The sequence below is a fragment of the Panonychus citri genome, unplaced genomic scaffold (assembly GCF_014898815.1).
Source record: "Panonychus citri isolate SS breed McGregor unplaced genomic scaffold, ASM1489881v1 Contig00001, whole genome shotgun sequence".
In the NCBI taxonomy this organism is placed as follows: domain Eukaryota; kingdom Metazoa; phylum Arthropoda; class Arachnida; order Trombidiformes; family Tetranychidae; genus Panonychus; species Panonychus citri.
In genome coordinates, this window is record NW_026515406.1 from 1,270,760 (window position 1) to 1,284,832 (window position 14,073).

General features: G+C 34.4%; 3 protein-coding genes across 8 annotated transcripts; 2 read left to right on the forward strand and 1 right to left on the reverse strand.

Moving 5' to 3' along the window:
* Positions 1-8: 8 nt before the first annotated feature.
* LOC128398098 (putative uncharacterized protein DDB_G0291812) lies at positions 9-3,479 on the forward strand. Of its 3 annotated transcripts, none has more exons than XM_053358915.1 (3): positions 9-146; positions 380-1,245; positions 1,442-3,479. In XM_053358915.1, the coding sequence occupies exons 2-3, from the start codon at positions 1,007-1,009 to the stop codon at positions 3,279-3,281; spliced, it is 2,079 nt and encodes a 692-aa protein (XP_053214890.1). In that variant the 5' UTR covers positions 9-146; positions 380-1,006; the 3' UTR covers positions 3,282-3,479. The 3 variants fall into 3 exon arrangements, with proteins under 3 accessions (XP_053214890.1, XP_053214902.1, XP_053214896.1); XM_053358927.1 differs by having other exon boundaries at positions 10-146; positions 409-1,245; XM_053358921.1 differs by having other exon boundaries at positions 11-146; positions 426-1,245.
* A 483-nt stretch (positions 3,480-3,962) lies between these two features.
* On the reverse strand, positions 3,963-9,511 carry LOC128398038 (importin-13-like). 4 transcript variants are annotated; one of them, XM_053358865.1, is made up of 4 exons: positions 9,355-9,511; positions 8,589-8,918; positions 5,437-7,563; positions 3,963-5,270 (listed from the first exon to the last, which is right to left on the reverse strand). In XM_053358865.1, the coding sequence occupies exons 3-4, from the start codon at positions 7,561-7,563 to the stop codon at positions 4,413-4,415; spliced, it is 2,985 nt and encodes a 994-aa protein (XP_053214840.1). In that variant the 5' UTR covers positions 8,589-8,918; positions 9,355-9,511; the 3' UTR covers positions 3,963-4,412. The 4 variants fall into 4 exon arrangements, with proteins under 4 accessions (XP_053214840.1, XP_053214821.1, XP_053214825.1 ...); XM_053358846.1 differs by having other exon boundaries at positions 5,437-7,715; XM_053358850.1 differs by lacking the exon at positions 9,355-9,511 and adding an exon at positions 9,149-9,298 and having other exon boundaries at positions 5,437-7,715.
* A 1,963-nt stretch (positions 9,512-11,474) lies between these two features.
* On the forward strand, positions 11,475-13,838 carry LOC128398125 (brahma-associated protein of 60 kDa-like). Its single transcript, XM_053358950.1, has 2 exons — positions 11,475-13,501; positions 13,569-13,838. Exons 1-2 carry the CDS (start codon positions 11,630-11,632, stop codon positions 13,722-13,724), a joined length of 2,028 nt encoding a protein of 675 aa, XP_053214925.1. The 5' UTR covers positions 11,475-11,629; the 3' UTR covers positions 13,725-13,838.
* The last annotated feature ends 235 nt before the right edge of the window (positions 13,839-14,073 follow it).

The window sequence follows — 14,073 nt, forward strand, 5'->3', positions numbered from 1 at the left end:
TTATGTAGAAATACAAAGATCATTATCATTTCCTTTTTCCTTCCAGTTCCAATTAATTCCGATTGACTGATTTTCAGTTTAATCACAATCTCCAAGATAATCCCATCTTAATGATCATCTTTAACGATCCTCGGTGGTGATTAAAGGTAACAATTACTTTTGACAATCGACCTTAAAAATTGTCATCCCATTTTAAATAGTTTCAATTTCAAAGATATAACTTTGATGATAAACAATTCGCGGTGTCACTTGTTCACTTTAACCCTTAATCGTAAACACGTTTAAATTGTTTCTGTTGCGTTTTGATAATCACTTCAATTGTCTTCCTTTTTTTCCCTCTACTTTTGCTAATCAAATTTTCACCAAATAACTTGATTAGAATTGTTTATTTTCATATTTATTAATCAGAGCGTAATTTTCACCAGATTATTGGATCAACGGAAACTCATCTCATCATCAACTTGTTGATTGTTTATTTTGTTTCGTTTGGTTAATCATATCGACTCCCTTTTGATTTTCCAAGTTTAACCAGCAATTTACCAACAGTTAACAATTGACATCTCAAATGTCCAGATTGTCTTCGGATTAAATTGTAAACAATTTAAATTTTGCGTTTCTCAATCATTCAGTTCAACCTTACGAAGTGACCAATCTAAAGATCAACTGTCTTTTTAATTGTCATCTCTTTTAATAGAAACAATGAAATCGGTTTAATTGTTGATTTAATTTCGTTATGTGCTTGATTCTCAAAAATTTTCATATTTTCACCAATTCGTTTGATCAATGGTTCGATTTGATTTCATCTTTAATTGTATTTGTTAAACATGAACCTTGATGAGAATAACCAATGGACTTACACCATTGGAATTTAATTGAATAAGTTGAACCTTTTAAAGTGGAACAATTAAACATTACAATTATCTGATTTGTTGCTTTTCGAAAATTGATTGTGTTTTAATTGCGTTGATTCTGTTAAATCAAACTAATTAATTTTATATAAAAAACGATGTTTATTGGATCAAACATTGTGTTTCTTTTGTGTTTAATTGTCACAATTATCTTATCGTTGATGATTGAAATTGTTTCGACCGGTGAGAGGACCACATCAAACACTATTGTGATACAAAGTGGCGGTGGACACGATGACCACGACGATGACGAACGGATAGTTTACACAACAATCCCGATACCGATTCCACTTCAATTGCAAAAAAAGTCGATCGGTAATCCAAGTTATTTGTACCCGTAAGTATTAATAGTCCATTAACCTGATTCCATGATCAATAATCGCTCCTTCTAGACTATTTTGATTATCCTTTAATTGTTGTGATGATCATCATTTGTTGACTGGTAGAGATGCGAACAATTTCCTGGTTGTTAATTATTCCAATGTGCGAATCATTAATCGATCTTTTGTTCTAAAATTTATTTCTTCTAAAAGAATCCATTCAGATCCATCGTTACCGAGTTTTCGATTAACCCAAAGGTCAATCATTCATGTTCCATCACCAGCTCCCCATTTACAACCACCGACGCCGAGTAACTTTTTCAACAGATTTCGAACTGTTCCTCCCGATAATCATTATCCACTTGCACCCAGTCACCCTAATTATCGTCATCAATTACAAATGCACCCTTCACCAAATGAACGGGCATCAAATCCTATGCCCGCTCCACCTCAACAACTACCACCACCTCCTCAATCGCCTTCTCTGGTGCCATTGCCACCACCGCCACCACCACCTCCACTTGGTGCACTTATCCCACCACCGCCTCCGCCACAAATGCATTTATCTCAATCTCGACCATCAGTGGCCACTAACCCGCCATCGTTTTTCCCTCCTCTCCAACCGATGCCAAACACCGCTCAAGTTTCTGAGCCTGATAATCGTTTTTATAGTTTACACGAACCTTGGCCACCGGCTTATTCGAACACCAATAAAAACAGTCTCAAAATGTCCACTTCCGGTGAAGTGGAAGGAGGAGAAAATCCCGTTTACGATGATAAAAATTCCGCTGGAAATGGAAACAATCAGGGAAACAATAACATGGCCGACGAAGGTCGTGACGAGGGAAGAGGCGAAGGCAATAGTGTTGAATATCCAACCGACGAACAAGATTATCAAAATAATTACGATAGACCAGATTACGGAAACAATAATGATTATCGTGAGGATTATCAACGAAAGCCCAATGATGGAGGTGGTGAATCAGGGGGAGGTGAACAAGGAACAGGAAATGAAACTCCAATGGCCGGGGGCGGAGGAGAAGGTAATCCAAATGGAGATGATTATTATCAAGAATTTCAAACTGCTCGTGATTATCATGATTATCAAATTAAACCCGCGGTCGGTGAAGTTTTAAACCAAGCAAACCTTAATTTCCCTTCCGACTCTCAAGAAATAATTAACTTTCACAATCCAGGAGGATCAATTGATTACCAGAATGTCCCTGGACAAGATCACATTTATAATGTTGTTAATCAACCAAATGATCAACAATCAATTCCAGTTGCAGCATCTCCTCAACAAGCTGATTACAATCAAGGTGATTATGGTGATGATTATAATGGACAAGGGACAAGCGGTGAACAATCAGAGGAAAACAATAATAATAACAACAATCAAAATAATCCAACAGATGAAGATGAAGAAAATCAAAATAATTCTGTTGACAGATCATTTAATCCGATGATTCCCAAGCCAATGAATCAATTCACCGGTCAATTAACAACTCCAGGTCGTCTAATTGATTACCCAAACTCCAATTACAACAATTACAACAATCAACCATCAATGACTCCAATTGATTCAACACCAATGGTCTCAATCCCTCATAATCCTGGCACTGAGCCCGGAGTCCGACCTGATAACAATCAAGCCGCTCCAATAAATCAATTTGATCTAACGGGTGATCCATATTTAGATAATTACAATGATCGATCTAAATCATCACCAATTAACTCAATGGAAAATCATATTGATAATCTTAACAACGGTGATTATGGTAAACGACATTATCCTTATAACTATCACAACAATCAAATTAAACCATCACCTTCACCTTCACCTCCCGCTGATTATCATGATCAACCTAATGGTGAATCAACTCAACCAGCTAATTATGATTATAATAATAATTGGCAATCAGATCAAGATTACAATCAACCACCACAACCACAAACTCAATCATCATCATCATCATCAATCCCACCGCCCCAACAATCAGATTTGGACACACCAGTTGAACGTTATGATCAAGAGGATTGGGGACAATATTAATCACAACAATCAGAACAATTAACTTATCAAAAAGAAAAAGAAAATTGAAAAAATTTAATCAACTATTAATATAAATTGTACCAAAGTAATTATTTTTATGTTTATGTTTTATATTCAATCATTACATTAATTTAAAAAAAAAAGTTTTGATCATTAAAGTTTAATTGTTATAATTATTTATTAGCATTTAGTTCATTTAAATAAGTTCACCTCTGTTTCTATTAATTAAATAAAAATTTAATTGTTGAAACCAAAAGAAAGAAAACAAAATTAATTCAACTGATAATTACAAAATTTTAGATTTGATTGTGAATAGAAATAAAGAAATTGATTGTTCACCAATTCTTATGACAGAATTAAAAATAGAAAACAAAAGGAAAAACTAAATTAAATTTTTCAACAGAAAATTGATTAATAAATTTCTATAATTAACTTCACCGAGAGATAGAGACACAGAGGTAAATTAATATTTAAAAAGCTTTTACATTGAAATTGTGTGAAAAAAAATTGTGATTTAAATTGTTTCCGTCTCTCTCTCTCTCTGTGTGTGTGTTGTGGTAATTAGTTGATTAAATTGATTGTGAATATGATTATAAATTATTATGCTTAGTAAATTAGTCGCAAATTTGTTGTATCATTTGAGAGACTCATTTATATGTTAATGATGATTATTGTTGGTGAATTTTTGTTTTCCATCTAAATTGTCATCTTGAAATGAAGGATAAATTAATCATTATTATCATCGTATTGATAATGATTAAAAGTGATCAAATATCAATTAGAATGAATGATAACAATTAACTTTTTCTCTGTTGTTTCTGTTGTTGATTCTCTATCTCTCTTCCTCTGTGGATTGGTTGAACACGATTAATTGTACAGATTAATTGCTGTTGAAATGAAAACAGTTCAAGTGATCAAATACTGTAATTAATTGTGTAAATATAAATATATAATTAAATATTTATATCTCATCTTTTACACATCATCATTATCAATTGACATGGTCATTGTCATTGTCATTGTTGGATTTTTTGTTTCTTTTTAATTGTTTGGTTTTCCTAGTAATTATTTCCTAACTGCAACTTTTTGTTTCATTGTTTGTTTTCATTGGTGATTTTCAAATTTAGTTAATTAGTATGGTAGCTTAATTTGTTGTTGAGCATATTCGGTTCCAATGAGACCTCGACAGATTAGTGCGAATTCGTTGACAAGCTCTTTGATCTTTCGTTTACTTCGTTTCTCTCGAAGAACTGATTTAACAAAAAGCTCTTTAGCTCCGGTCGACGCTTTGGCGGTTGGAAAATCTTGCTTATTTACATATACAGATAACCAACGGGAAAAATATTCTGGATACTTTGAATTAAGAGCGACTAAGATATCGGTCATTAAGTCAACATTGATTCGAGGTGAACAATCGCCTCCGATAACGTTTAACACTTGACCAACCAGGGATTCACCTTCCGACAAGACTATTCGTTGTAATTGCTCTTGGTCCCGACTTTTGTGGATAAATTCTGTGATAAAACTTGTCACCGCTCGAACAGTGGGCTTCTCAGCAGCTATAAGCGCCGCCATAGCACATTGGAACATTGAAAGGGAATCAATATCCATCGATTTGTGAACAATGGGCACTTTTTTCATTATTAAAGCGGTCACCGAGTAAAAGAATTCAATTAAGGAACTATTTTGTCTCACATCAGCACAATTTGCAACCGTTAAATTACATATTTGACCATAAAAGGGTATCAGGTAGGGTTGCAGGTCACTATCCGTTCCAAAAAGAATCATTATTTGTTTAAGAATGTCAAGGAGAGAGGGTTGGAAGGAAATTGAGTAGACTGAGTTAATCATGGAGATAATGTCCATAACAAGGGGCTTCACATGGTCAAGGAGATTGGCTAAGGATCGTTTAAAACACTCAGAGACTGCATCGATAACCGCTTCGTCGGCTGACCATTTAGTAACCACTCCATTAAGTAGAGGGAGAATCTAAAAAGAGATAAAGAGAGAGAGGGAGAAAAAATAAAAGTTCAAATCAATAAATCATTTTTATCAATTTTTTTTTATGCTTTCGTGATTTCTTGATTATCAAAATGATGAAGATGATGAAGATGAAAAGAAGATGAAGTTAATGATAAGAATAAAGTTAACAAACCTCTTTGAAAACCGGGAAACCAGGATGCATTTCTCTTTTCTCTTCTTTAAATCTGACTTTAATTTGTTCATTTGATTCGGGGTCGACCTGTTTGAAGTCAGGGTCAAGGGTTGCAAATAACATTGTCAACATGTTGACCTGAGCAACAACAATATTACGAACTGAGGGTAAATTGGTACAAGCGGAGATTTTGGGATCCAGAGATTCTTGGAGACTATGGAGGATTGGAGGTAGAATAACATTTAAATAGTTCATCACATAATCATGAGGCATAACCGTTAAAACTTGACCAATGGTACACATGAGTCGGGATCGTTCCTTGTTTGCTAAGGGAGATTCTTGCCTTAAACTTTCCTCACAGGCAGTTAACAGTTGATGGGCATAGGGCACCATAAGGGGTTGACATTCACGGGTAATATCTTTCAGGGCCATTGTTGAGGTAACAATGGCGATATGATCACTTTTTAGGCCCATGAGAAGAAGTGAAAGAACCCCGGGTAGAAATTCGGGATGATTGTAGATCCATTCACAGTAAGATCCAAACATCTCCATGATGGTTGCAATGAGACGAGGTGATTTGAGCTGATTAAAAGGAATCAGATTTAGTGACTCGAATAGTTTTGTTATATAAACACTTTCCGTAATGTCCACGTTCTCAGCGATTGAACTAAAAGCAAACATAACCGCCTCCAGGTATTGCCAGGGTTTTTCGGAGCCGGTGGTCAAACTTTGATTCATGTGATTAAGAGAGAGGGTAAAATGGGACATGAGGGAGGATAACATGGAGACTCGAAGCATATTGTAACAGTACATTAGACAATCGCCAATATCCTGTCGATAGCATCGGAAACTTTCCTTATCCTCACTAGTCCAATCATTTGAGTAAACAGAATCCGGAGGATATTGAACTTTGACCAGAAGTGTATCAATCAATGAATGATAAAGTGGATTGAATAGAGTTAGAAAGGTTGGAATTTTTTCCTGTTCACTTCCAATTATATCATCTTGAAAGGTGTACCAAAAGTTAAATGCTTGCTCACTACAGGTCTCATCTATTGGATAATAGCCTGCGGTGGCAGAACATTGTAAAATTATTCTTAATAATTTGAGGATATTGTCTCGACATTGTTCACGTGCAATTATGGTGTCCAAAAGGAGACGGGAATGGGTCTCACCGATACTAATATAAAGGTTGTATAAGGTTCCTGAAAGGAACATGTTTTGATCTTTAATACTTGAATTGAGAAGATCTTCAAATCGTATTATCTTGTCAATCAGTTTGAGAACCGTATTAGGATATCGATGTATCTCGGGGTGGGAATAGATGTTGGTAATCGCCTCAACACAGCAAACTGACAGCTCTTCATTACTGATCTCATTGAGTATAAGGTTAATAATAGTATCATGAAGATCACTTAAGATAAGGGAACCAAAATTTTGTGACCAATTGGCGAAACATTTAATCGCCATGTGTTTAACATCAGCACCTAAATTTGGTTGTTCCATGATTGTTTTAATTACACTGAAAATATGATCAATTGATTGGATAAACAGTTGACGAATCATTGGTTTCTCGGTGTAGGACATATTGGTTGAGTTGAACTCCTCAGGTATTACAGTGAGTATCTCCACAAGGGTATTAATGACTTTAGGAACCGGGATGTGAGATAATTTGCCAGGATGCAAATTTTCAATGAGATCACAAACCGCAGTGGGCCAACAATTGTCTACAGTTCGAATGACATAAGATGAAAGGGCAACGCACAATTTGGTTTGAACAATACGTAGATTACCATCCATCATGTATTTGCAAAGGGTATCCAACAATTTGGTACGTAGAGCAATTTTAATTTCCTCATTGTTATCCAGTTCATGCCAACATTTGGCTATTTTATGGTGAATACAAGAGGCACCAAAATGTTGAACCTCAACAGGTTTACTGGGTAAAAGTAGTAACCAACAGAAATCCCATGATTCCTTTGAATTTTGGAACAGAGTCAACTGTTTATTGGCAAATACATTTCTCTCACCACAATAATAAAGCTCATAAATGAGCATTTCAATGTTTTCCACTGTTGGTTCAATAACCGGGCATTGTTGCTGCCCGGTGGGTTGTTGGTCATACATCTAAGGGATAAAGATGACACAATGATACACTAGAAAATTGATCAACTCAATGGTTGCAAAAGTATAATGGTGGAGTGTGAATGGTGAAATAATTGGTTAGGGTAAGGAGATTATAAAGAAAGGGAGTATGAAAGATGGTGATGGTGATGATGCTGTTTATGTTGAAGTTGTAAAAGTTGAAGACGAAGCAAGAAAAATGAATACAGCAAAATGAATGGTGATGTTGATGGTGGTTTTGGTGGTGATGGAAAAGGAAATTATGTTACCCGGTATGAAGAAAATGAAGAGAGAAAAAAAAAGATTATTATTGAACAAGAAGATGAAGCAAAAGAAGAAAAAATATGAGAAGAGAAAAAAAAATAAAGATAGAAAGGAGAGAGAAGAGAAGAATGAGAAAGATAAAGGTAAACCTAATTGTGAACTTAAAGAATCATCAATTTACACAAAAATGATTGCAGAGAAAAATTAATCAACACAATGAGACGGAAAAAATATTAGGTTCACTGCATTAGCAATTAAATTCATTCAACACTTTGAGTAATAATAAATAATCAATTAAATTTAGAGTAAAAAAAAATTACAAATTTGATCACAAATGTTGAAACAACCAAAAGCTCCGATGCAAAGGGAGCATCCACAAATCTACTAGTGGAGATGGAAGGAGAGAGAGAGAATGAGAGAGCGAAGGGGATGGATGAAAGAGAAGATAAAAAGATGACGGGTGAGTTGTCAGAGCCTAATTTTGGGCCCGGGGACCAAAATGTACACCCTAAGGACTCTTGTGAGCCTCAAGCCTTGTTATTGAACAAGAGTAACGGCCTAGAGAGATAAAGGGAGTTTAAAGGGGAAAAGATGATAAAACCTCTCTCCTTCTTCATCATTTTCCTCTCTCATTTTCATCATCATTTCTCGCTCTTTTCTCTCTCTCTTACTATATGACATCCTCATCCTCATCATCTCTCTCTCTCTCTCTCTCTCTTCTTCTTTCTCTTCAGTTTCTCCAACGGCTTTTACTAGTAACTTACACGGTCGATATTGATCCTTGCATAAGAAGATGAGAGAATCCAATGGTTTATATCCTTATCTTTCCTCTCTGTGTGATGTTGTTGTTGATGATGATCGACTTTAAATGATTCGGTAAGAGATTAAGCTTTTAGAAAGTAACAACGATGAACACATATAAATAATACTTTTTGAAGATAAATAATAATATAAATATTGAGCTTAATCTTGTCCAGAGATGAGAAGATGAGAAATCCAGTTTTTTTATTGTTATTTTCCTGTTTCCAATGTTGCAACAGTAGAGAGAGAGAGAGAGAGAGAGAATAGAGAAGAGCCAAAAAAAGAGAAAAAAACTGTTGGAAGAAAAGTGAAAAAAAAATTATTATCATTATTTATATAAATGAAATGATGGAGAAGAGAATAAAATAAAAACATTGAATATTTAACACACTAACAAACAAGAATACAATGTAATGAATTATAATAACAATCAAGAATGTTGTGTGTTGGTCTTAAATTTTGTCATCTTATTGTTATTGCGATTAACCATCATAATCAACATCATCATCTTCTTAATGATTACCTTTAACAGTTTATTGTAAATACAATAATCGGTCAATGTTAAGTATTTTTGATCGTTCACAATCAAAACGAAACACGGGTCAAGAAAAATAAGTGAAGACAAATATTCACCATTGTTGAGAAAAGAAAACACAATCAAAAAAAAGAAAAAGAAAAAGGTAAAAAGGTAACATGACAAATGGAAACGAAACAAAACAAACAACTTACCCAGCGATAAAAATACTAAAAGAATTGGGGTAATCCTTTAATATATTCTTCTCTTTATAACGAATTAAGAATAATTGATTACAAATAGTTACAATTAAAGAGAATAAACAATTTAATTGTTAACCAAACGAACACCAAAACAATTGGAGAATCAAATTGTTCGGACTCATTAGAATATCTAATTGATCCGGATATGGATCTTAACATGTGATCGAATCTTGAAAGAGATTAAAATTTAATCTCTTTAATCTGTTTTCTTTTTTTAATTTGTTATTCTCTTCTATTTGGAAACTATTAACTGTACGTATCATTTTGATTGTTGTAATTATTTTCTAATCAAGTTGATCACAATCTAACCTGAATGAGAATCTTTTTCTTTACCTTCAAATCTTTAGTTTGAGGTTCAACAAGTCAAACGTTATGATTATGTTTTCTGAGTTTTTTTAATTTTTTCTTCTATTTCTGTGTTGATGATTTTTTTTACTTCTTTCATCTTCTTTTCTTTACTCTTTCAGTAATAATATATAAAAATCATCAGGATTAAACCATAACTTGTTGTTGGATCAGGTTTGTTTGTTTGTTTGTTTGTTTTCTACTCTAAGACAACCTTTCATCATTCTCATTCTCATTCTTATCGTCATCTTTTTTTTTCTCTCTCTCTCTCTCTCCCTTTTCTTTTTTTTTCGCCAGCATCTTCCACCTTTTCTTGAGATGCTTCATCATCATCATCATCATCTTATTCTTGACTCTCTCTTCTCTTTTTACCACCCATGACTCCCAACGATGATTATTCGTGGTTCCCCAAATGACCAGTGATAATGGGCCTTCTCAAAAACGATTGGGCGGTGAATGTATAGTTGTATTTATTTTCTTCTTCTTTGGTAACTTGCTAAAGGCCAATAAATGGGTGCAACATTTTACCTCACACACAATCCATAGACGATGATGATGAATCTCTGTGTAAGATCTGGTTTAGAGTTGGATGAGTTTCTCTCTTTTTCTTCTCTTCTCCATCATCATCATCATCATCATGTTGCTGCGTTGGAACCAAAAGAGAAAAGTTGAAAGAAGTTGAATTGGTTAACTGAAGCTCTGCTCTGTTGATGTTGATTCTGTGCTTCTGCAGTTGATCATCATCGACTAATGATCCCGTAATTACCTTGATTAGACCTAATGATAGGTAAGGAGGAGCCATGTTAACATTGATGGAGGATAATGGTCAAAGAGAGAGAGAGAGAGAGAGAGAGAGAGAGGAATTAGCTGCAAAGAAAAAAATGGTTAATGGTTGATGATGTTCGGAGTCTGTTGATTGTAAGTATAAAATAGATTCTCTTTTTTTCTGTATGAATTTTTTTTGTTTCTCTTATTTTTATTTTATCTTTTCGCTTCTTTGATTATCATCAGCATCATTATCATCACATGCAATATCTGTATTATTATTAATTTTTCCTATTTAGTTAATAATGATATGTATGTTTTGAATTATATTCCAAGAGTTTACATTTCTCATCAGCCCCTTAATAGTATTTTTCTAATAATAATTTATTCTCTTTGTTTCTCTTTTCTTTCTCTCTCTCTCCCTTTCCAGTTAATTTGATTGTTGGCTCTTGATTGTAGTCGGAAAATTGCAATGACCCTTTTCTTATATCAATTTGATACAAAGTATCATTTATAATAATATGGTTCTAAAGCTCATCAATCGAATGTAACGGAAATGCTGATCAAAATTTCTGCAAATATCAGCCCATAGTCAAATTTAACTACAGTCTCTACTCTTCAACAAAAAAAGATCATTAATTTCACTCAAAAAACAATCAAATTATCAAATGAGTTGATGAAATAATTGTATGTTATCACTAAATTAATTTATATTACATTCTCAAGTCAAGATAAACTCTATTGAAGGCAACATTTTAATTCATCCTGCGATAATATAAAAACGATTTTAATGAATGTAATTCAATAAAATGACTGAACCAACAAATTGATTTTCGAAAAGAAAATGATTAATTTATGATCGAGAATTTTTCATATGATTACATTTACCGCGTATTTGGAGTAACCATGACAACGCTGATTTTTCGCACGTGTAGACATCTCTTGGGTTGAAGAAGAAGCTCAGATACAAAGGTTTGATTTTGTTTGTTTCCAAGTTAATTACTTAATAACCAATGTATTTAATTTACTGTCAAAAGAGTGTTTGTCATTATTCTTTCGAGTGTTAACTTTATTTTCATGTGAATCTGTTTAAAGTAATCGAATTTGTTAATTGGAAATGCATCGACCTGACAATATGCGAATGCCTCCTCCCCATGGTCCTCCTTTTCCTCCACCAGTTTCTCCTCAGCGACAACCAGTAACATCATTTCGACAAGGATTACCACCTTCACAACCACCACCTGATCATGTTATGATGCCTCCTCCACCCCATGGTGGACCACCTCATCCACCACCAGGTCATCCTAGAATGGCACCGCCACAACAGCAGCAACAGCAACAGCCACTACCTCATGGATCACAACAAAGACCTATGATGCCTCCTGGTAACCATCAATCCGGTGGTATCATGTCACTCGGTGGACCACCACAGGGAGTAAATGTTGGACCAGGAGTAGGAATAGGAGTGGGAAATATTCCAAATAATGTTGGAGGTCTTGTTAATGTTAGTTCCAATATCGGTATGAGTAGTGTTGCAAGTGGTGGAATTGTAAGTGTAAGTAATACCGGAGGAAATGTAGGAATAGTGGGAGTTGGAGGAATGCCACAAGGAGGACCAATTGGTGTCGGTGGAGTCGGTGGTGTGGGTGGAATGAAACGTCCATTAATCTCTACCATGATGACTTCATCTCCAGTTCCATCTGCAACAATATCATCGTCAATATCAACATCATCATCATCACCTTCTCCATCATTAGTTGGTGGTGGAGTTGTAGGGGTTCCACCAGGAATTGTTTCTAGTGGAATAGTTGGTGGAGTAGGAGTAGGAGGAGGAGGAGGAGGAATTGTTGGAGTTATGGGACCAGGACCAGGACCTGGACCTGGACTTGGACCTGGACAAATAGCAGGACAATTAACAACGACATCAGCATCAACATCCACAACAACACCATCAATGAAAAAGAAAAAGAAACTTGGTGATGTTAATTTACAATCTAAAGTACGAGATTTAGTTCCAGAATCACAAGCTTACATGGATTTAATTTGTTTCGAGAAGAAGCTTGATTTTCATCTAAAGAGAAAAAGATTGGAGATAATTGAGTCTTCGAAAAAACCAATGAAACTAAAACGTAAATTACGAATTTTCATCTCAAATACTTTTTTCCCCGGTAAACATGAAGTAGATGGAAATGGGGAAGAGTTACATGTTCCTTCATGGGAGTTGAGAGTTGAAGGTCGATTGTTGGATGATCAAAATACTCCTAAAATAGATCAGAGTAAAATCAAGAGGAAATTTTCCTCGTTCTTCAAATCTTTGGTGATCGAATTGGACAAAGATCTTTATGGTCCAGATAATCATCTTGTTGAATGGCATCGAACACCAAACACAACGGAAACCGATGGTTTCCAAGTTAAGAGACCAGGCAACAAGAATGTTCGATGTACCATTTTACTTCTTCTCGATTATCAACCGTTACAATTTCGATTGGATCCTCGATTAGCCCGTTTACTGGGTATTCACACACAAACACGACCAGTTATCATAAATGCTCTTTGGCAGTACATTAAAACGCATAAATTACAAGATGCTCATGAAAGAGAGTTTATCAATTGTGACAAATATTTAGAGCAAATATTTCAATGTGCAAGAATGAAATTTGCCGAAATCCCTTCCCGATTACATACACTTCTTCATCCTCCCGATCCAATTGTTATCAATCATTTGATTAGTGTTGAAGGACCAGAGACCAAGAAAACTTCTTGCTACGATATTGATGTGGAAGTTGATGATCCGTTGAAAGTTCAAATGAATAATTTTATTGTTTCCACACACAATCAACAAGACATACAAAATTTGGACAACAAGATTCATGAAACGGTGGAAACAATTAACCAATTGAAAACAAATAGAGAATTTTTCTTGTCATTTGCTAAAGATCCACAACAATTTATACATAAATGGTTACTTTCTCAAATGCGTGATCTCAAGGTATGTTTACTATAATCACAATCAATCCACCAACAACTAATAATTACAATTATCTTTCTAATCATAGACAATGACTGATCAAGCTGGTAATCCAGAAGAGGAGAGACGATCAGACTTTTTCTTCCAACCCTGGACACAAGAAGCTGTTTGTCGTTACTTTTATGGTAAAGTTCAATTAAGAAGAGCTGAACTTGAACAAGCATTAGGAATAAGAAATGCTTAACATCATTTACTAATTATTAAAAGACTTTCATAATTTATAATCATTTTCTCATATAATAATTAATGTTTACATACAACAATTTTTAACAAAATAAATCTTTTACTCGATTGAAAATCTATCGATCAAATTTACTGAGTCAAAGAAAAATTGTCCACCAAACAAAAAGTAAAACGAAAAATCCCTCTAATTTAAAATATCCACATTATCTTAATTGTAACAATTAAAACTAACAGCTGACAGAAAGCGGGATGTTAATAGAAATTCAAAAATCTCCACAAACTTAATGAAAAAATTTCTCTCCACCAGATGTCACCTGATGTTCGGTTTGTTTTCTATTTGAAAATTGACT